The sequence below is a fragment of the Glossina fuscipes genome, unplaced genomic scaffold, assembly GCF_014805625.2.
Source record: "Glossina fuscipes isolate IAEA_lab_2018 unplaced genomic scaffold, Yale_Gfus_2 0, whole genome shotgun sequence".
Taxonomy (NCBI): domain Eukaryota; kingdom Metazoa; phylum Arthropoda; class Insecta; order Diptera; family Glossinidae; genus Glossina; species Glossina fuscipes.
Window position 1 is genome coordinate 32,336,846 of NW_023998414.1, and position 23,156 is coordinate 32,360,001.

Consider the following 23,156-nt stretch of genomic DNA (forward strand, 5'->3'; position numbering starts at 1 on the left):
CCCCCATCCTTCGGTGATGGCAAAAAAAAAATAAACTGTAATTAATATGTTTACCCAAATTTTATTTAAGTCTATTGCGATTGATGTGGACAAATGTCTCCAGGGGTTTTACGTGAGTATCTGCTATAGTAAGCCCTACGGCGCCGAATGACACTTAGGTTAGTTCGATAAGTGATAACTAACGTTTCGAAGGAGTAGGACAATGGTCACTGCTGCGGTCTCAAAATAAGCAAATTTATAGCCATTTTCTTGCAAATTGATCAGCACCGACGCTTATCTACCATCTTAGTATTTAACGGTCCCATGAAACTTCAGAGTAGCCGTAGCCACCACAATACTCCACGAAGCGCCTAGCCGTTAGGTAAGAAGGCATTCTTACCGGTAATCTGATGAGAAGTGCACCATCGTATCAGGAGTAATCTTACTTTTGGCCAACCTGAATTCCATGGATACCCACAACTTAATGACGACTCGTTCAGGGGACTGTAAGTCCCACGTTATACAACATTCGATGCTATCGTACTGTACGCACCCAAAGCCACTCTTACCTCTGGACATTTTACACATGCCGCAACACTTATCCTTTCGCGAGGAAATAATGCTTCCGAGGTCGTTATCGAACAGCACATACTCTACAATACTCCCACCTCTCTGTAACTTGAGTAGATTTGAGAACCGAATTGGCGAAGAAAAATGCCCCCTCTTCTCAAGAAAAAAGATCCTTCTTCTGATATTCCTGTAAGACTTGCAAGAGGCAAATCTGTTACCGTTATTGAGAGCGCGATGAAAAGGTGAGGGTTTCGATACGTCTATGACCTTCCGAAAATTTTGATAGTTTCACTCCCCAATTGATTAATGCAAACAGGTATTAATGCAAGATCTTAATTTCATTTTCATCGAAAATATATATATATATATGTATATATATATACCCAATCTTTCTAGAAGAGATGTCATCCCACGCTATTTTTGGGCTATCAACACCCAACTGTCATTGCTGCATTGTTTTTTGAGACGTAAAAATTAGAACATTTTTAGAAGCATACTCTGATTGCTTGCTGGAAATGCATTAACTATTATAGATCGTCACTTATTAAATAAAATTATTCTGAGTGATAGTTGGCTTGGATACATAAACAAGCAAAGTTGTCTCATTTGCGGCTAACAAAACCCGCGGCAAACAAACGCTCACACCATAGCGAATGCCAGGTGAATTGAATTCTCGAACCGCCCTTTGCAAAATTGCACTTTATTTAACTATTGGAGTGAAGAGATACACGGCCAGACAATATTCACTGACGTTTCTCTTCTTCGTAGTCTGAAATTCATATCGTGTATATGGACGACGATTACCTTCTGCAGGATGGCAGGATAGATTTTCTGCAGTCAAACAGCTCATGGCATGTACAACCACACGTAAGTGATAAATACCAACCGGCAGTAAAAACATATTTTTTAAAATTTGTAGTAATGTTTTTCTTTTTTTTTGAGTTTCATTAGCTTCGCTTTTCATTTCATTCACACTCGCAAATTTGCATTGATTATCTTTACAATTTTTAATAACTTAATGTCATATATATGTCCGTTCACTTGTCCACCTATCCTGGGGTGGGATAAACTATGCTTTAGGGGGAGCACAGATATGCCGAAACCCTCACCTCCTTGTGGTGATCCGCGGACAACGGCTTCGGCCGGCGAAGAAGGGTTTAAGGCTTTAGGCTATTTATAACTCGGCGACGAGTTTTCTAAGAGATGGTGAAGGGGTTCACTGGAAGATGAGCTCTTTACTCAAGGAAGCTAATTACTACTAAGGAAATTCTAACCAAAAACCAGCTGGTAACTGGTCACGTAAAAATACGTAGAGGTAGTAGTTAGTGAGTGCATGGTCGTTCGCCCGCGCCATGTTAGTGCAATGCCCGAAACTTAAATATTGCGATGAAGGGTAGTCCGGTTTTGGTTAACCGGGATTGTATGATTAATCCAAAGGCAAGAGTGGTCTGACTCTGTTTCCGCCAAGTAAAGTATGCTTAAGGCTTTATAGGCTAAACTGGAAGCCACGGGGGTCATTAGCCCGCTCACAATAGCCATGTATACCTGCGGGTAAATGATGAAATTAAAATTAAAAGTAGTCAATCAAATTTTAAAAGGATCTTGACGGTAGGCTTTTTACTCTTTTGCCTATTTTACACTTTAAATTCTATATTCACGGATGCCTGCGGGTAATAGTGGTAATTGATCAACAAGGCTTTGTAGAAACTACGAGCCTATTCCCTTGAACGTATTGAAGTTGATCAATTTGTGAGCCCTGACTGCTTGGGTACGGCCTTTCGGGGAGTATTCGTGGTGGTTGTGGTTTTCACTCGTTCCAAGTCAAAGTGGAACAAATCGAGGTGCGGATAGGCCTCAACACTGATCAGAGTGAGTTTATTGAGGGGGCGTGGGTTACGCTTAAATAACCCCCGTGGCTTGGGCCACCGTGAGGTTAAGCCATCAAGGCAGGTACTCACGTTAAACCCTTGTTGCGATCTGTCCTCCTATCCTGTAAATAGACATTTCGTATTCTATGCGAAAAATTTGAAATTCTTTCTAAACTGTACTACGATTAAAATTTTAAAATTTAGTGCTCACTCTCTCTCTCTAATCTCTACATCTCTATGCGCAAGATTGCATGCGAAGGGGTTAGGCCACTTACAAGTCCAAAATTGATTGAAATTTCTTTAATTTTATTGCGTTTTATATCCACCGCTGTCAGATGGGGGAATACTCGTTTTGTTTCTTTCCTTAATATATGTAACATCCATAAACTGAAATCCACATAAAATGAAATTCTAAGTTGGTTTAACCTTGTTCGACCCTCTGTGTGCTTGTGTGATGTGTGCTGTTGGCACTCCGCTGGTCGCAATAATGAAAATATCGGCTTTAAGTTTAGTGGAAACATTGGAAGATTCTGCACACAGATTGATATTGAAAATGGGTAAAATCGGTCAGAGCAGAAGCGCCTAGTGGAGCGTAAACTGAACACAGCTGCGTTTTTCTTTTTAAAAATTTTTGGGGCTTTGCTCGTTAATCTCTCTTAAAGTTAGAAGGCGAAAATTTTCCATATTTACTTTACGAGCCACTCGATTCCTTACGTGCAACAATGGACAAAATCGGCCATACCGTCATAAAGTTACTAATGATTAAATTTTATTTTTTTCACTTTTTTGAGGTTTTCTGCTTATTTATTATAAGGCAAACAAGGCCGAATGTTTAAAACTATTTTGTACACTCCTTAAATGCAGGCATATTATTTGCCTAAAAATAGGGTTAATTTGAAAGCAAATATGATAGATGGTAGATGTCGCGATTAATTTTTTCTTAATTATACCAGCGATATGGGTATCAAATAAAACAGTTTGAAGAGTAGAATGCGGAAAACATAGTGGTGGGTATGCATGATTCGACCACCGCCGAATATAACTTTCTTGTTTGTTTTATATGGTGTGAATACTTTTTTTACGTTTTATTATGCCCTGGAGCACCTGCGGTAGAAGAGTATATTCAGTTTATGTGGATGTATGCAACGCCCAGAAAGACTTAAGATAGGCCCTGGAAAGGATGAACAATCACTTAGTTTCTAATGCTTTATTTAGGGGCATTAGCCATAATTAAGCGAATATATGCTTCTTAAAAAGAAGAAGAAATTAAAGAAAAACGGTTTTTTTTCCTGTACACACAAGTTAATAGAATCCAAATATCGTTAGATTAGTCATGGGTAACTCATGATTAATGCATTTTGCTAATAAAGCGAAATGCATGGCATTGAAGCAGGCTCCAAAATGCCGGATGGCGTATTGAATGCAAAGAAAAGGGATGACGCGTCAGGATTTAGAGTTATATTTTAAATATAAAGCAGATAGCCGGCCAAGGTCAACTATTAGATACATACCTTTACACAACTTGTCCTGGCATAATTATTTGCTGATGTTGGTAAAAATAGATCAATAATTACACATTATTTTCATGCAAAGGCATACTTTTCATGAGAGCCCGCATATTGGAGAATGCTGAAAACATCACACAACATGATCCAAATTCAGCAAACTTAAATTATTTCCCAAAAATTGTATTATTTTTTAGTTTCCATCATAAAAACTTAAAAGTTAGACTTTCTCTAATATGTTGTGGTCTAAAAAATCGATCTATGTGATGTAAATTTCCTACTGTTAATTTTTTACGCGGGGAGTAAGCGAAAAAGTGGACTGATCCGGACCATTTTCAATAGGATTCACCCTTGGGTTGAAAAACGTCAATGTACTGCATTCATCTATACAAACGATAGATGGTATAAAGTATGACAACACTCTTAAACATCCATCATTCATGTTTGAGCCAAAATACGTCAGTATACCGAGTCTCATCAACATATCTCAAAAATTATGACTTATAGGTTGAACACAGGAAAACAGGATGGACAGACATACAGGCAAGTGGGTCTATTTCAAGGTCTTCTATATATTGCAGACGTCCACACGAACTTAATTGTCCCGGTAGTAGAAATGGTGTAGGGTCTAAAAAGTACTAAAATATTAAAATCATTTTAATAAATCGCACGCGTTACGCGGAAAGCAAAAATTCTTTTAAAGTACGAGTGATATTCAATAGAAATAGAGTTTTCGTTAAGGTCTACTGATATCAGATTTTAGATTTAGATCCAAGTTAATCGAAAATTTATAAAGACATAGATATTAATTTAAAGGAAATCGAGGGCTATTTAGAGTATTTGGTCTAAGGATTTTTATTAAGGATAATCCAACACTGGATTGGCCTGAAATGAAACCATGAGAAATATTTAAAAGCAAATATAATTAAGATCAATGAAACCTCAAACCACATCACAAAATCAATAAAAATGTATTATAATAAAGTTGAATGCTTACGTATATACATGGGATCTTTTAACACAAAACAATTAACTGTCAAGCAATGCACGCATGAATCATCTTCTTCTATTGCCTGCTTCTCGTACAACATATTTTCGAACATTTTCATTTTAACAAAAAAACAATTATTTATTTTGTTATTTAACATGGAGGCGGTTAAAGAAAAAAAAAAAAAAAATGAAAGACACACGGAGAGCGATCTTTTCAACCCCTCGTGTCATGTATTTAAGATATGTTAAGCTTCAAATCAGTATAAAAACTCGCAACAGTTAAGTGTTAAACATTAGTTGTTGCTTAGAAGCTTAGCGAGCATAATAATAGTTATCGTAAAATCGAATAAAAACGTTACTGTACGAATTTAACTATGATATTTATAGTAAGTAGTTAACACATTAATAATAATGAAAGCAATTCGAGTTAACTATTGAAAGGACAATTATAAGCGTGTGTTTTGATTTAGTTTTCCAACATTTTTCTATTAACATTATTATGTTTAACAAAAGCGGAAAGTAGTACTACCGAAGATCGATCCACTACACAGGAACTACAACAATCCGGCAGTGATTTTTATCCGTTGCAAGGCAAATATCAATTGAAACGCTATGTGCCCGGTTACAGTGCTAATGGCTATTCTGCAGCTTATGACGGCGCTTTAAACAATTATGGAAGCGGTTACTATAGTAATCCCTACTCAATTAAAGGTTATGGTTGGTATGGACATATTAAACGTGATTCAAAGTTTAGAAAATCTCTCTCTTCTCGTTTACATATTTTTGCCTATACTGATAGATGATTATCTAGGCGCTTATCCTGGTTATTCCGGTTACAACATGCATTCGGGCTACAATTCTTATCCTTATAATTCCTATTATAATTCCCGTTTTGGTGCCTATCCTTACAACCGTCCAGGCTACGGTTATCATAGCTATCCGTCTAGCTACTATTCAAGCAGTTATGCTAATAGTATTGTTGGCGGCGGTTTAGGTGCATTGGGTACACCCGGCTATATTCCACCTCCGCCTGCCGGTGGTTATCATTATAATCCTGGTATTACTGGTACAGTCTATTAAAAAAATTCAAGCTCTTGAAAAGAAAATATTGTCTTTGCTTACTTTTTAATTTAGAATAAATTGAAACTATATATGCTTACTGATGAAATTAAAATTTCTTAATGACAGCTTTCAGATAATTGAGATTCAAATGGGTTTCTACTACTAAACTCTCTTTCAAATCGCTAATATAGATTATATATGTAATAAGAAATCTACGAATTTGTTGCGTTCCATCTATGCTTTACGTGTAATCATAATATATAATTGTTATATAAATCTTAATATAAATAGAGGACTTTATGGACAATTTCTTTCAAAATTTTGTTAGTCTTTAATTAATATCTCTACTGCATCTCGGTTCATTCACACTCAAAAAATAAATAAATAAATAAGAAAATTATGTCGTTTGTACCCATCACCATTACCCCATCTATATGTACGATCCAAATTAAATCAAAAAATTTGATAGTCATATCGACGGAATTGTGGAGAAAAAATTAATCCACCACGTCGTAATGTCAGCGATGTTTAATTTTGCATTAACACATTTTTAGACAAATAATATATTATTATCTGAGGAATGTACAGAATAATTTTCAACATTCTGTCGTGTATGCCTTAGCAATAATAAGCGGAAAAAGTTAAAAAAAAAAAAGGAAAATTTGATGAAACTTTGTGGAGACATGGCCGATTTGTTCGAATACTACGGTCCTCCATAAAGTAAGCATAGAATATTTAACTTGAAAAATAGCTTTTAACTCATGTTCATTCAAAATTACAATGTAATGCCACATGTCATATAATAACTCCCTAACACTGAGAGAGTTTAAAATAACAGAAATTTTCCTCCTTTCAATTTTAAGGAATTCGAAATGGATAAGTCGCCGAACCCATTCAGCGTAAGTTAGTTCCTCGACCTAATTAAACACTTCAGTATGGACATGAACTGCAGTACTCCATTTTCTCAAAAGGGCAGTAAATTCGATAAAAGTCCAACCAACTTTTTCGATTATATTTTCAATAAATTAATTTAAATACAATTTATTGACAAACAATTGTCACTATTGTGCGAAAATTGGAATTTTTCCATTCAAATTTTGGCTTATCACGCAAAAATTAACACTTTTAAAATACTCTACGTACTTCTGTAGTTACAGCCGTGTCGGTTAAATTCATTTTTTTTTTTTACTAGCTCATATTGGAAATTTTCCGCGGAATGGTCTTGATGAATATATATATCGGGCAACAAACAAATATGTGCCTAGATTTTTTTGTGCAAATAGTTTTCTAATTCTTTGCTCGTGTGAAAAGTTATATATATATTATATATTCGAAAATGAATGAAATATCTGAAGAAATACGGTATATGTTGCTTTTTTAATATATAGAAAAAATAAAAACGCTGCAAAAAAAAAGTTTGTGAAGCGTACGATGCGATTAGTTGTAAGTGAATGAAAGACCGAGAAGTGGTTTGCCCGATACCATTCCGGAAATTTCAATGTCAAAGATGCACCTCGCACTTAATCAAAAAGTCGATGAAATTTTGCAACTGGTGTAGCAAGACCGACATGCAAACTGCCATGAAATAGCGGAGCATATTATAGCACTAAGCATCAACCTCATGACAGTTTAGAATCATTTGACTTAGTAGATTATATTCATATTTGCAGCAAACAGGCGCGCGAGAATATTTACAGTCTTAGCATTTTCTAACATTTTTCGAAAAACAGTTTCTTTTCCGATGCTTTGCTAAATGTTTCATAATATCTTCAAATATTTCTTATTATTCTGACACCATTCTTTCCATATTAAAAAATTTATTACAAAAAAAAACCCTTTTGTTTTTAACTGTGATTTATCATTCAAACCTTTAAAATTTTAACTAGTCTCTTCTTAAGGGCATACCACAATGAAACGTCGTTTATACTTCCACCTCTGAGCAAGACATTCAATTTATAAATTTTATAAATATTAAACGTTTAAAAACTGTATGTATAATATATGTATATATATAAATAAATGTAAATGAAATATATATAAGCACGTTTATAAATCAAATTTATCTCCCATTTTATGAAACATTTATAATTTAATTGCCTTCCTCAGGCCTGGGCATATAAGCAAAGTTTCATTGCGTTAACCCCTTAAGTTCTTAAACAAAAGTAACTGCATTCAGAAGTCTTTTATCAAAAGGCTTACTACACATAAAAGTCTTTTTCACAATTCCTTTCAGCGTAAGTAATTATAAATAATAATAAAAAAAAGAATAACACTTTAAGAGATCAATGAATCAATGAACGTCGAACGAAAAACAAGAGTAATAATAAGCAAACTGACGGCATAGGGGGCTGACTTAACAATGCGTTATTCCTATTTTCGCAATGAGATTTCAACTTTCGCGACTTTTTACGGGACTTAGCGGAAATTAGCAAATCATATGATTTTGTGCTTATACAAACAAATAAAACAAAAATAAAAGTACGTAGATTCATTTCGTACTAAATGAAGTTTTCTTTATGTCTTTCGATTTGAAATTTTGCTAGTTCATTGTTCACCCTTTCAACAATCCTTCAACAATTTACATTTGCTTTTACGCAAATGTTGTGGTTTGGTTTGTTTAGATGAATGGATTGATTAGGTCTGTTGACGACTGTTTATTTTATTTCCGTACTTAAGGTTATCAATTCTGCTATTTTAATCTTGAATGTCCTTCAAAATGGTATGGTAACGCGGCATCTCATTTTGCTTATCACTCAGGACTTTTTAACCCGAAAATGGGAATAACGCATCAATGTGTAATAGTCTCTATACTCGTTGATATCAATTTTGAAAGTAGCGATAAAGAAGATTCCTCGGAATATAATCATTGGAAGCAATGTAGAACTGTTGAAAAATCTGCTCGATTTAATTTATATTCCAATATTGCAGAACCAAAGCTTATTTTTTGTTTTTATAATACCATAGGCATGCATTATTGATTTTCTTTACAGGATAAAGCAAAGCCATACTTATACAATGCGAAAAATGTGTTATCTATTTCTTTACTTCAGGGAACCAGTACGTCATATTTCTTATATGTCTCTCATACATTAAACACCGTAGAATAAAATGATTATAAGATTTTTTTTTATATTCATGGTAAGTAATACTATTGATGCATTTACTACAGTTGTTATATATTTTCTGCGTGCTTTTTTGGATCAAATCTAACTGTTCGCAGTTTTGTTTTCAAAAAACCTTTTTTCATACTTAAAAAGCATGCTTAAAAAGCAATAAAGCTTTAAAAATCTACACCAATTATCTGACGTATTCATATTTTATAAAAATTACTTTTTAAAAAATATTTGCACATATATAAATATAAAGAAATAGTTTTATAGATCCACCGTAAGTACTCTTTACAATTTGGCATTATGAAAATGTAAAATTTATCATAAAATTTCCTTTACTCCATTTTATAACCCCACTTCTTAGCTATCATAAACACGGCTTTTTGAGGTAGCATTGGACCCACCAATGGATTGATTTGTGACATGTAACAACAAAACCAAAATAGCCAACAACTTGCAGCAGTTAGCACTAAAATGCAGCGTATAAGACCCCTATTGGGACCCTTAGGTATCAGCAGAGGTATAACTATGCCAATAATGCCCCAAAAAATCGTTAGGAAGAGCAGGGGAATTAAAGCAGCAGCCATTTCCTTGATAGGTATCTTCAATGTTGTTTTTTTTTTTTTTACAAAGCGAACACAAAAACAAATTAGAAATTGTTTACAAATATAAAAAGGAAATTTTTATATTTATCGATAAAATGAATAAGCTTAAGAAAAATTCAAAATGTCAGGGTATTTTGTTTAATGCCTGAAGAAAAAAAAATAATTAAGACGAAATTTTCACGAAAATTGCTTGTATTCATGATCACGAATCTAAAAGTGGAACAAAAAGAAAACAGTTGTTGCAAATTTACAAATATCCGACTAAAACAAGAGTCATGTGAAAGACAAAATTAAAAAAAAAAACTCATTTTACTTATTTTGAATTCCTCTCAGCGCATAACAACAACTATGAATTTATGTATTAAACATATGAAAAGGCTTGCTTCTTCTATACAACATATTCCTTAAATTTTGGTTTGTAAAAATGTAGAACTATTTATGCAAAAAATAAGAATACTATAATATTTACTAATAAGTCCAAATAATGCATCATTATACTGAGCCACCATAAGAAAACGATCGTATACTTTTTTTTTCATTACATTCGTAACCTTTAAAAATGCTTCCGTAGAATCTCAATCACAATGCGGATATACTAATAATAGTAAAAATAAAGGTGTAAAAAGCCACTGTTGAAACGAACTTTAGAAATAAATCCAGAAAACTGTTTGAGCCAAAATGTATTTATTTGTTAAAATATTAGTCAAATTATACATAATCGATTCAACTAGTTTATAACATTGTTGTTGTTCAAATTTTTAGTATAATTATTATTGTGTCTATTAGCCATAAAGTATATTTTAAAAATAAAAAACGAATAAAAATTATGCAAATCTTATAATTGAAGCAAATTTATACACTAAAATATTTATTTAAAATTATATAAAACAAACAAGTTCACTTTATCGAAATTCTCATATTTCTTATAATATTAATTACTCAATTAAATCTTTTTACTAACTTTTACACTTTTACACAGAATCCCTTTTATATATGTGACAGATTATATTGAAGTAAGGCTTCGCTAACAGTTAATCCTTTCCAAGTTCGTTACCCCATTCTCTGGCTATCATGTAAATTGTATGTTGATTTAATTTAGGACCAATTAGTGGGTTCATCTGCGCCATATAACAGCATAACCAAAATAACCAGCAAGTAGCTCCTGTTATCATTAGAATGCATCGTATAAGATTCTGATTCGGTCCTTTAGGTGTCATCAGTGGCAAACCAATGCCTACAGTTCCCCATAACGCAGTAAATACTAGTAGCGGAAAAAAAGCAGCGCCCATCGTGCTGTGTATGGCTGGTGCACCAAATATGTACAATAATTATAAATATTTGAAATACTTCCAAAGTATAATAACAAAAAAATCAATTCTTTTCTTTATACACACAAGAAGCTACGAACGAAACTTCGCTCCTCTTCTAAGAGTTAAAATTCACTCATAACTGATAGCTCTGAGAACTTTAAGGTTGCCATTGTTTTACAAAAAAAGAAAAAAAGTTTAGATTAATTAGTAATAAATTCATTATAAACTCCACACGATCTAATTATATCAAATATATCCATATATATGTGTGTGAGTTTTGTCTTTGTTATTAATAATTTTAAAGGGGATAGGTTTTGTACTGTGTACATAACTATTGGGCTTTATGGAATTCTTCTTCTTTTTTTATAAATACTATGTGTTTTTGTGTCGTTGCGTTATTTCACGGGAGTTTTAATTAATTTTTTTTTTTTTTATTTTAATTGCTTATATAAAAAATATGGAATATTGGAAACTTATTGCCGCATTCCTAACTCTATTTTGTTATTGTTCGTTGCAAAAAAATTTTTCCTAATGTCTGCCAACTTATTTGACCACACCTTTTATTCGCAGTTTCTGATGTCGATGCTTTAGATTGTTATGTGTGTACAAATCAAACGGGGAATGTAGAAAAATGTTTGAATACTCTTCGCACTTGTGAACCCGGCGAAGATGTTTGTGGCACTGAAATACGATGGGGTAGTCTGCCATATTTTTCACAAGGAGCTCTTAAACAGTATTATGTTTCCAAGCGATGCATGACAAAACAACAGTGCCAGGCGAAACGTAAGCGTCATATGCCTTATTGTACACATATATGGTACGAAGATTGGTCATGTCATGAGTGCTGTCAAGGAGATCGCTGCAATTATTTTATCATAGTGAGTTGTCAGATAAAATTTCAACGAGCATCCTTATACCGTTTTTCGTTTTTTCTTGTTATGTTCACAGAGCGGGGGCAAAAAACTCTCGATGATGCCAACAGTCATCTTAACAGCGGTCTTGGTGACCTCATTAACGATAGTTAGAAACTTTTTTCGTTAAGATAGAAGCTTGAATTAAGATTTAACATAATGGCTTTTAATAGTATTAAGTTTAAGAATACCGATCTGTTTGTATAAATCAAATTTGATCAAACATTCCGCGTTATTTTACGAATCCGTCCATCAAACCATTACTGTTTCTGTATTTTATACAATTATATTATATTATAACTATACAAAATGTTGCATTTTTAATGAATGGAACTTGAACAAAATAATAAAGTTTTTACACTTTGTTTAACATAAACTTGTTAACTGCATTATAAAAATTTGGCTCAATTAGGCATTAGACGCTATATTGATTTGTCCATCTTGTGTGAATTGAAAATTCTAATTCATTAAGATCTCGTTCAACGGGGAACACAAACAATATGGAGCCGGACAAAAAAATAGTTAAAACAGTTATATTAGAAGAAAATAATTCCGAATCGTAAGTAACATAATAAATTGTTATTAGCATTTAATATTTTGCATCTGCAGTTCCAGAAAAAAGAAGTCACGCAATTGTATCGTTCATACCGTTGCTATAACAAGATCTGGTTTCATTTATTTATTGGACAAAATGTTAAACACACGTTTGTTAATATAATTGCAATTTAATTTGTATTATTTCGAGACTGTGAATAAAACATTTATAACATTCGATCAAAACGAAAGAAATGCAACGGTTTTTCATCATTTTTCATAGGCAGCGAGACGAGCTGTTGCACGCTAATATTTAATGTCTGCCACGCGTACTTGTTGTGAACTTGCTTAAAGCAACGTAGAACTAAATCCGGACCAAGAAAAAATAAGATTTTTGAGGATGAACGTAATAACCTAGACCTGCCCTATTACTTAAATATATTCAACTTAACGAGGCACACGATACTGGCCCTGCTACTCTAGTCTTGTAAAATAAGCAATATTCATTTTATTCTAATATATATTTGATCATGACATACCTCATTCACTATCGGAAAGTGCAACTATTGAAATGAGCACATGGGTCTTCTTTAGTAGGTTACTCATTTTGTAGATCGAGAACTGGCTCTAATAGAAAATATTATCGCGGGCATAAAAAAGCCATTTATTGTCGATATAGATCGAAATTTTGAAATTGCACTTGTATACAACTTTCTTTACTATTCCGGGTAACCAGTAGTTGGTTTTTGGAGAATAAAACGAATAAATTTTTAAAACTCCACCTTTACGGGTTTACGGGATTTTCATTTCGCGCACGGCGACATGAACAGCGTGGGTAACGCCTTGTGAAAAGCAAAAAAAAAAAAATTGACATCGTGTTAATACCTTCTCGGAAACTTGTAATGTCCTTTTCCTTTCCGTGCATTATGAGCATAGGATTATTACACGTTTGTCCGATTGCTACAAATTAACGCTATATAGCACATATAGATTTGCGCGAAAGACGAAAGCGAATATTCGTAAAAAATGTTGGGTAATTACCGAGTGTTATCCAAACGATTACTTTTTCAAGAATAAACGGGCCGACTTTAAATAGCTGGAAAAAGGTCAAAAATAGTTTTAATAAATGTCATGGTACAATTGTAAAATTCGAAACCACGTACGGAAAAGATTCGTGGAAAGAAAATATAATAGGTAAGTAGAAAAGAAAACCATCGTTGCTCCTTTCTAATGTCGGTAAACGCCTGCAAGTAAAGAAATCTAATAAAAGCATAACAGCAGCAATGTCAACTATATATATATATATATATATGTTTTATGTATATATGTATTTTAAGTATACTTTCTTATTATTGAAGTAGGTTTCGTTTTATTCATAATTCTCTATTTAAAAGTAATTTATTATTATTATTATGTTTCTTTTTTATTTATTTATACTTTAATACAAACTAATTCTAATATTATCTTTAAAATAATTTTAGCCATAACGGGATGTTGTTTACGCAAGTTCTCACACGAGCTTTTCAAAGTTTTTTTATTTTCAAGGGATGCGCAATTTACATAATGAATGAAATTAAATGCAAATATGCAAAAAAAAAATATCTTTGAAAAAAGAAATTCAATATCATTCCAAGGGTCTTACAATTTTTTGATTACATTAAAACAAATATTACTATATTTTAAATTCAAATAAAATATTTTTTCTATACAAACAAAATGAGACAGGAAGATAAAGAGGCCGACAGAGACAGAGACAGAGAGAGAAAGAGAAAGTGAGAGAGAGAGAGAGAGAAATAAATGTTATATTCGCCCTAAGGTCGAACCTTTAATACCCACCATTGACTGTGAATTGTCAAAGCCTCGAGATGCGATGACATTTTCTTTCATTCGTAATTAAATTTTTCTTCCAACTAATTTTTTCTTTCCTAATTTTAGAAATTGCTATTAAAAAATGAGACAAACAAACAAACAAACAAATGCAATAAACAGAATAACAGACAATTTACAATAAAATTCAATTCTCTAATTAAAACAAATCTTTTTTACATAACTGATTTCGATATACAGGTAGACGACTTTTTCTAGTGTTATATAAACACATATGTAATATGCATGTATATATATATATGTCTACACGTATTACAATCACTTGACAAATATAATATATTTACCCTGAGTACTGTGATGGTGGATACATAATTAAGGACGGGTGTGCAGAGATTATTTTTAAATTTTTCGTAATAAATTCCATAATTTTTGCGAAAATTTTGAATAAAAGCGAATAGCGACATTTGTTGTGAGGAATTAATTAATTCTATGTTAATTGTACACTTTTTTTTTTTTTTTTTCTTTTCATTGATTATAAAAAACTGGTTTCAGAGAAATTGTGGAATTTTGTATAGCACACATTCTTATGGGCAAAACACTGCACACGTAGCACGTAAATTATCTCGTTGGTTTTCAATTCTATTTACAACGAAAGAAGAGGCGAATATTTACAATTCATCTTTTTGCAGCAAAGTGTAACGGTTCTTTGACGGTCCTAACTTTTTAAAGCTGGATTCAGGCGGCGAGGTATTAGGTAACATTTCTATGGTATTATCATTGCTAACCGGATCGGGTCCGTAGTGAAATTCCCTATAAATAAAAATTTAGAGAAAACAAAATGCTTTTCACGGCGAAAAAACGAACAAAAGAACACACACACACACACACTTGAAATTTGAATTTCAAGTGTATTCAAAACTTACCGATGCAGTTTACCGCTATAGAGATCTTGTAGAAATTGTTTCAATTTCCCCGAAATATACATATCACGGAAATTTGTAAACAAATACATATGCCTAAATGAGTCGATAGCAATTAATGGCAAATCTTTTTCCGTTTTTCCCAAATGATTTAAGGGATGAGCAAAACGTTTGCCATCAGCCGTCAAGAAATTCACATTTTCTGAGAAATAGCAATAATAATAAGAATAAATATTTTTTTTTCACATTTTTAAATTTGTTTAGTATCGATCAACTTACGTTTTTCATCTAATAATTGCGTTTCAATGACCGCCTTAAAGTCTTTAATTGATCCAGTATCGTCCGGATGATGAAACAATATTAAGAAAGGTAAGCCTTCTTCGGTTAATTCTTCTGCGTTCTCGAACGTTATTTCACGTACCAATGGTACACATTTCTCCTGTATCCATATTTTCAATTCATCGAAATTTTTTAAACTACCCACGTATGTTTCATCGTTTTCATGACTCAGAGCCACATCCGGACGAAATACAATAATTGGTGTACCTAAATAACGCGATAAATATAAATGGATCCAGACAGACAAATTCGTAGTAAAATTTGAAAAATACACTTTCATCTAAGGCAAAAGCATAAAATATGTATACAATAACAAAAACAAATGTGAAGGAATTACATTCGGAATTTTTCTTTCGAGCAATATTCCCTGCCCTGCATACGACAAAATCATCATTCATCTCAATATCTTGTATCTTGTCTGTTGTGTCAAAACAATATCGACAAAGCAGTTTTTAAGTTTCGAGAATAGTCAGGCGAAGGTAAACCGAGCAAACAGACTGATTGCGGCGAGATATGAGTTAAATTCTCAGTAAATGACGTAAACACGGCACAATACATTGGGCGAAGACGCTTCACGCGAAACAACTATTATGTTCATACAATACGTCAGGCGACACATAACAATAGTTGAAACGAAGTACACTATTTTTTTGAATACTGCCAATGTTTTTGGCAAATTTGCATTGGACATCCAAATTTGATGAGTAAAAGCACTAAAGGAAAAGGAAGGCATTCTCAGTGTACGTTGTACAGTAGGCGCGCCTTTTGCATAACCAAATAGCGTACAACAAATGGCAAATGTTTGTACCAAATTCGGACCTAGTTAACTTAACTTACACAAACGGACAGATAGACAGACACTCTTAGATTGATACAAAATTTGATATACTTGATCAAGCTTTATTTATAGGATGATTGAAATGAAAGGAAGGAGAGTATAGAAAAAAAGAAAAAAAAAAAAAATAGAAATAATAATCTGCTTATTACCTGGTGGGTGCATGGCTTGAACAACTTCACCGAAGCCGACGTGAAATTCGCAATCCTCCTTCAAATTTGTGGCTACTTTACGGAATGTATCGTACTCTGGTTGATCGCGACGATCAAAATACCCAAAGATAATACGTTTCTTTACATCCAACTCGTCCAGTTCCTTTAATAATTTAAACTCCTTAATTGGATCCTCTAATTGTTTGCGTACAAATTCTACGAAGGCGTCAACTGAACGTTGTCCGCGATATTCACGTTTACTTAGCTGACCATTCCGGACTATTTTCAAGGTCGGATATTTGGTTATATGAAAACGTGAAGCTATTGCTGTTTCTTTATCACAATCAACTTTGCCAAGTACAACTTTGCCCGATTCGGGAAAGGCCTCTGCAATCTACAATATCAATTTTAAAATCGCCCCCCGCCCCACACCCCCATCATGTGTAAATAAAGCAATTATTAATATAGTAATGAATGAACAAATAATGATGACATTTCTTACCTTCTCGGCAGCTTCATTAAATATTGGTGCTAATAAATTACTAAATCGACACCATTCGGCATAAAAATTCAAAAACACCAATTCATTAGAGGCTGTAATGACATAATTTAAGTTTTATTAATAGGTACGGAGACGCAATACAAAAAGTTTCTTAAATTGAAAAAGTAGAACATTGTCAAACATTAGACACGAGGCCCTTATCCATCTAAAACTTAAAATGAATAAGTAATATACACACACAATACATATAATATAATAAATTTTTTACTTACAGATAATACAACATAATTGATTTAAATCTTCTCCGAGTTACTTCAATTGGCAAACGATTAACTTAACTACTGACTCGACTGACTTATATTTAAGAAAATATTCTTCAATCCTAACATGCACTATCACTTCAAGATTACTCTAGATTTCTTGGTACTTTCCTTTTCGTTCGATACTTTCGATCCCAGTCTGGCATTAATAGCCACTCACAAATTCTAAAAGCTGATGACTTTCTTTTCACCTCATTCTTTTTATAAATAAAAAAAAAAAAAAAAAAAAAAATTACAAATTTGGAAGTTGGAATTTGGTTCCAAAAAAGAAGGACCAAATAGAGAGAGTAAACAATTAATGTAACATTTATTAAATTGGCAGGGAAAGCAAGAATTCGTAGCAAATGTTCATCAAAGATTTCACACAAGCGCGAATAAATGAAAATGAAAAGACAAATAAAGCACGAATGCATTGTTTTCAAATTTTTGAAATAAATAAGATTTTTGAAATATTTTTCTAGATTTTCCTTTCATACCCATCACCGAGGAATGGGAAGCATATTAAGTTTACAACACCCACACTCTACCCCATAAAGTATACATATATATATATTCATGATCGGCAATCAAATTATAAACCGATTTAAGTTTGTCCGTCCGTCCGCCTGTCCGCATGTCTGTGTAAACACTTTTCTGATCGCAAAAATGAAGCTAAGCTAGTTCTTGCAGGCCTAGGTGATATTGAAAATGGGACGAATCGGTTAAATCATCCGACGACAGTACTACTATATTAGCTGAGACCATCACCTTAGTTTTTAAAAATGAAAACAATTTCGTTTTTTGCTCGTTACTTATAAACTACAATCAGATATAACGGTATAAATTTGCATGTAGTCGATGATTCAGCAGCACTTGGGCCTAATGTTTTCCGCTTGTTCTCTTCAGATAAGCAGGATAGAATGTCGAAAATTATTCTCAATATTTTTTACATGAAGATATATTATCATCTATGTATTTACTATCTACGTAAGCTCTAAAATAAACATGATTGGCCCCATCTAACGTGGAGGATTCGTTTTTTCTTTGCAATACAATCAATTAGGACTTGAAGGATAGAATGCGATAAGCTAAGTGCGTTAATCCAAAAGTATTATTATTATTATTATTATTATTATTATTATAATTTTAGCCAGAGAATAAATTCTAAGACTAAAAGCACACTCTTAAAGCACACTAGGGATTTAAGGCTTCCGGCTTTATTAAAAACTCTACCGCACTTGAGATTTGAGCCCACGACTATTGAGTTGCTAGTCGAAACACTTGCCTACTCGGCCACTCAGGCGGATAATCCGAAAGTGAATATCGTATGCACCACGGCTAACGGTGACGGTAGCGGGCCTAAACGATGTGATCACCACCGAATATCATTTTCTTACTTTCTATTTGTTACAATTAAATAAGATTTTTGTTACACCCTATTATAACGGTAACGTTGTTTATAGACTTTACTTTCACATTTTTCTTTCCCCACTGAAATCCAATTAGAATACATTCAATGGGCGAACTAAATGAATACTAAAGACCAGAGAAGATTTTTGATTTTTTTTTTTTTGAGTTTTTGTATACACCTAGAATATTGCAAGGGACCCTTTCCTTTTTTTATTATGTTAAAATGATTTAAAAAAAAAAAAAAAAAAAAAACTTTCGCGACCGGCTCAACAATCGTGAGGAATTTATGCTTTCACTTCACGTGTTCAAAACTAATTTGAGATTTAATTGTGCTTCCCTTGCGCAATGTAATGCCTCTTTGCTATGGTATAGAAAATATGTCTTTAAGCACTTAACCTATTTATACTGTTGAAAGACAGACATTCGTTTGAATGAGTCTATCTTTCACATCGTTTGCCTAAATAATACAACATTTAGATACTGACGTTTATTAAACAGATAACATATATCTTGTGTGCTTTTCTGCTCATGAATATTCAGCAAACTCGAAAAGCCTTTGAGAAGCCATCGTCAGTGACGAAAAAGGAAGAAAAATGTATTTTATGTTAGAGCATACCTTTGATACCCATCGTCCCAAAAGAACAACACATTATAAGTGCAGTCGTTATTAGATACGGACTTGTCAGTCAGTCGTTTGGAATATTTTCTAGACTCCTATAATACATTCCACATGGACACATGGATTGTGTCGTTTTTCTATATAAATATATTTTATAGGCTGCAAGTTGCAAGTATGATTTTTCTCCATTGCTGGAGCATTTCTAGACTTGGGGTGGAATGATGCTAAATACATGCTACATCTTGGTCTTATATCTCAGTTTTTTTGACCGGTATCTCAGCAATCGAGGGCAAACGATTAGCGTTAAAACAACTCACCATCTTACGTCGATCGGGAATATATATATAAGATGGATTTACGAGATCGGGGGTTCGATATGTATTTCTGGATTTCGCAAACACTAGGGATAACACAACTTCCCAACAGGGATTCATTTGAAGCAGCCGGAAATTTCAAGGAGAAAGCTCTGTTAGGTATTCGTCTTTTTTGCACCGCTATTCGGTGAATAAGAAATTTTCCGCCACAAAGAGGAAGTTTCACTAATACTAACTCATAACTTCGATGGTCTAATTAAATATTAAAAGAAACGATTAGAAAAAATCAAGCAAAAAAAATAACGGCTTCGGCAAAAATAGTAATTCGTCTTCACTGCTAATGCGAGCAGGGGAGGACAAGCTAATATTACCGAAAGCAAGAGCATCATTAACGATGCGATCGATCCATCCCGCAAGAATTTTGTGCGTAAAACAAGTACCTGATTGAATGATTTCGGTGTATGGGGCTTACAGTCTATTATATAGAATAATGTCTTTATTGTTATATCGATACGTAAAGTATTTATGCTACAAAATATTTCGCATTATCCTTTTAAAATAAGCGAGTTTTTCATTAAAAAAAAAAAAAAAAGTTCCTCGGACTTTTTTCAACATCTGACAAAATACTTTCAATATTGGAACTTTGAATAAGCTCCTCAACACTCCAAGAAGTATTAGAGAAACTTCAAAGTCAACACCACGGATTTATAGAAATTATAAAAACGCTTTTCGGATTTACTGAAGACATCGATGAATATGATCGGCAATTAAGTAGAAATGCGCAAAAAAAGGATGATATAATTGATAGGAAGAGTGGCCGTGGCCTTTGCCAAATCACTATTAGCAAAATATAAATACTTTTAATATTTTCAGCTCTACTATCCTATAAGCTAAGCACTTACCGAGAGAAAGATTTGTAATTTGCCAGAGTAAATTAGTTATACAGCTAAGCAAATGGAATACTAGAAATGCATCAACGGAACCTTCAAGCTATGTATAGTATATAGAAGAAGTTTCAACAAAACTTTTGCTATAAATATGATATAGAAAATTTTTCAACGACTTTTGGGAGTAGGAAAACAATGTTCGACTAGCTCTTTGCGGGAAGAAAATGGCCCTCAGTTAAATAGAATTAACAATACATATGAAGTGTATTCTTGCCCAATCAGAAGAAGAAACTAACCTTTCATATAATTTAATATATAATTTCACTCTTTACTGCGGGCAGAGGAAGTAAGTGTCGGCACATATTGTTGTATTAAATACATACTTGAAAAATACTAAAGACAACTTATTTTTCCTACAAATAATTCTTTGTTTAATAAGAACTATTTTTATATAATTAAAGATGAAAATTTTAATTCGCAATTCAATCATACGAACTCAAGTACATTAACTGTACTGATTCATAACAGAATCGAAAAGATAATTAAATATACATTAAAATTATAATTGCATATGTATTAAAAACTGTTTGGTTTTATCATGTAACTTGGCAAATGAAATTGCTACGGTTAAATTGTTTAAATAAAAAAAAAAAGAAGAAAAGCTGCTACCAGATTCGAGCCATATAAAGCACCTAGCATCTCATTATTGCTATTGACTGCATGCTTTTGAATTATTATCATACGCTATTCATTTTATAAGTGACACGTCAAAAGGGTGAATATTTAAAATATATAAACACATGCACCCCTCCTATACATACATTTTGCATGCTTTGATTTTATAGCAAACGAAAATTATATAGAAAGACTCCACACAACTATTAACCAAATAAGACCGAATAATAATTTTTCAACATTTTTACAGCCTACGCTATTTTTTATTGAACATGAGAGACACACTTACCTAAAGTCATATCAATATTTTCACTGGTCATTGACACGGCTCCACTATCTGTTGGATGATAAAATACGTAAAATGCCTGCAATAAGTAACAATAAAGATCAAATTTAACAATTTTTACATTAATTCAGACTTTGATTTAAGAAAATAAAACTTAAAAAGAATTCTCTTTCCGATGACCGGTCGACAGTTTGAGTAATGAAACATGCCTGCTTTTATTTTAAGGGGCAATTCAATTCTTACCACAAATATCGCAAAATAGCAACATTTTCGATGGCTACACAATTGCATTTCACTAAATTTTTATTTAATAAATTAAATTATTTTCGAAAATTTTCAATTTTTAGAATTTTCCTTGGCTGCGTTATTACAATGCAGACGTTTTGCTTTTTTCCTTTCTCCTTTCTTCTTTATTTTCTTTGCCCGAGTTACCCTCATTTGTCGTAGATTTGCCAACCTTTCGGGAATAGTTTTGCATAAACACACAGTTTTTCTCATTTCCTTTATACCAGGCACAGTGGAGAGAAAAATCGCCGATTGCGTATACGTTTATTAAAAAAAAAAAAGTATTCTTTTGCCTTATTTTGACACATCCATTGACCTATATATATGCGCTTTTTATAGTTGAACTTAAACTTGAGACAAGTACATAGCTAATATTAATTTCGTTGTCGATATCAAAATTCAACTAACCAAAGGCCGGATCTAATGCTTTCAAACTGTAACTGTAATAAAAAATTCAATCAATCAATCACAGACTGAACTTAACACTATCAAATTGTAGCCTCTATTGAATATAAAATTCGCGTTTTTGATTGATTGACCATTATGAATCCTTTCAAAAGGCTAGAACTTAACAATAGAATAATATAAATAAATGAAAAGAAAAAATGTTCATGCCTAACTAAGATCATAATAATATTGAACCCGTGAGATATGCTATACTTATGGAAATGCTGTTATTTCTGTGCTGAAAAATACAAAAGCTATATGCTTACATATATATACTTTATACATTTTGGGACAAAAATTTGAATACCTATGACTGTGAACGGCAATTAAAAAATAGCTTCGGTATGAATATATAAATGCGAATTAGAAAAATTTCTTCGAACTATTCAATCTAATAACTGAAACTAAGTGAATAAATAGATAAAAATAATTTGTAATTATGCATTGGTTAATGTATATGCAATACAAACTGCATTAGATCTCTGCGTACCTTGAGAAGTTGAGGGGGAAATTGCGTATATGCATGCAATATAGAATTTAAAAAAATTATAGATTCGATTTTTGCGACTATATGAGATTTTAACATGCTAAACTTCTTTTATTCGTTTAATGCATTTATTTATTTATCTAGTGTCGTGCTGTAGACGCCTAAAATCTTATTCCAATTTAAATATAATCAAAATTAAATGAAATTAAAATAATGCTCAAATTCAAAATGCATTTTGGCTTCGCCTTAACTAGTCTGCTGTTTTATGTGATATATTTTTTAAAAATATGTTCATATGAATCACTCTATAAACGTAATTACTTTAGATATTTTTGCTTTTTGATTTTCTAGTTATTCATTCTACACTTCGCTTAAGCTTGGTATGTAAAGAATTTTTATTCGTGTGTGCTATAACAAATAGTTGTCTG

The 23,156-nt window shown here is 32.7% G+C and overlaps 5 protein-coding genes across 5 annotated transcripts; 2 read left to right on the forward strand and 3 right to left on the reverse strand.

The window, feature by feature from the left end:
• Positions 1-5,264: 5,264 nt before the first annotated feature.
• On the forward strand, positions 5,265-6,220 carry LOC119644628 (prisilkin-39-like). The gene is made up of 3 exons (XM_038044257.1): positions 5,265-5,298; positions 5,383-5,629; positions 5,712-6,220. Exons 1-3 carry the CDS (start codon positions 5,287-5,289, stop codon positions 5,990-5,992), a joined length of 540 nt encoding a protein of 179 aa, XP_037900185.1. The 5' UTR covers positions 5,265-5,286; the 3' UTR covers positions 5,993-6,220.
• Positions 6,221-9,328: 3,108 nt separating this feature from the next.
• On the reverse strand, positions 9,329-10,153 carry LOC119643775 (V-type proton ATPase subunit e-like). Its single transcript, XM_038043246.1, has one exon. It carries the CDS (start codon positions 9,669-9,671, stop codon positions 9,420-9,422), a length of 252 nt encoding a protein of 83 aa, XP_037899174.1. The 5' UTR covers positions 9,672-10,153; the 3' UTR covers positions 9,329-9,419.
• A 484-nt stretch (positions 10,154-10,637) lies between these two features.
• LOC119641347 (V-type proton ATPase subunit e 2-like) lies at positions 10,638-11,134 on the reverse strand. The gene has a single exon (XM_038039936.1). It carries the CDS (start codon positions 10,976-10,978, stop codon positions 10,721-10,723), a length of 258 nt encoding a protein of 85 aa, XP_037895864.1. The 5' UTR covers positions 10,979-11,134; the 3' UTR covers positions 10,638-10,720.
• Positions 11,135-11,351: 217 nt separating this feature from the next.
• On the forward strand, positions 11,352-12,233 carry LOC119642211. The gene is made up of 3 exons (XM_038041257.1): positions 11,352-11,505; positions 11,570-11,877; positions 11,948-12,233. Exons 1-3 carry the CDS (start codon positions 11,457-11,459, stop codon positions 12,038-12,040), a joined length of 450 nt encoding a protein of 149 aa, XP_037897185.1. The 5' UTR covers positions 11,352-11,456; the 3' UTR covers positions 12,041-12,233.
• Positions 12,234-14,775: 2,542 nt separating this feature from the next.
• LOC119634964 (endoplasmic reticulum resident protein 44) lies at positions 14,776-21,868 on the reverse strand. The gene is made up of 7 exons (XM_038029425.1): positions 21,753-21,868; positions 21,513-21,588; positions 17,020-17,111; positions 16,518-16,911; positions 15,471-15,737; positions 15,195-15,393; positions 14,776-15,081 (listed from the first exon to the last, which is right to left on the reverse strand). The coding sequence occupies exons 1-7, from the start codon at positions 21,798-21,800 to the stop codon at positions 14,940-14,942; spliced, it is 1,218 nt and encodes a 405-aa protein (XP_037885353.1). The 5' UTR covers positions 21,801-21,868; the 3' UTR covers positions 14,776-14,939.
• Positions 21,869-23,156: the final 1,288 nt, after the last annotated feature.

Excerpts from the sequence above, each read along its gene's own strand:
- LOC119644628 (XM_038044257.1), top strand. Across the intron at positions 5,630-5,711 it reads CTACTCAATTAAAGGTTATG|ATGATTATCTAGGCGCTTAT; the intron begins GTTGGTATGGAC and ends CTATACTGATAG.
- LOC119643775 (XM_038043246.1), bottom strand. The coding sequence starts at position 9,671 with ATGGCTGCTGCTTTAATTCCCCTGCTCTTCCTAACGATTTTTTGGGGC.
- LOC119641347 (XM_038039936.1), bottom strand. The coding sequence starts at position 10,978 with ATGGGCGCTGCTTTTTTTCCGCTACTAGTATTTACTGCGTTATGGGGA.
- LOC119642211 (XM_038041257.1), top strand. The coding sequence starts at position 11,457 with ATGGAATATTGGAAACTTATTGCCGCATTCCTAACTCTATTTTGTTAT. Across the intron at positions 11,506-11,569 it reads CCTAACTCTATTTTGTTATT|TTTCTGATGTCGATGCTTTA; the intron begins GTTCGTTGCAAA and ends TTTTATTCGCAG. Across the intron at positions 11,878-11,947 it reads GCTGCAATTATTTTATCATA|AGCGGGGGCAAAAAACTCTC; the intron begins GTGAGTTGTCAG and ends TTATGTTCACAG.
- LOC119634964 (XM_038029425.1), bottom strand. The coding sequence starts at position 21,800 with ATGCAATTGTGTAGCCATCGAAAATGTTGCTATTTTGCGATATTTGTG. Across the intron at positions 17,112-21,512 it reads AAATATTGATATGACTTTAG|CCTCTAATGAATTGGTGTTT; the intron begins GTAAGTGTGTCT and ends ATGTCATTACAG. Across the intron at positions 15,394-15,470 it reads GCAATTATTAGATGAAAAAC|AAAATGTGAATTTCTTGACG; the intron begins GTAAGTTGATCG and ends GCTATTTCTCAG.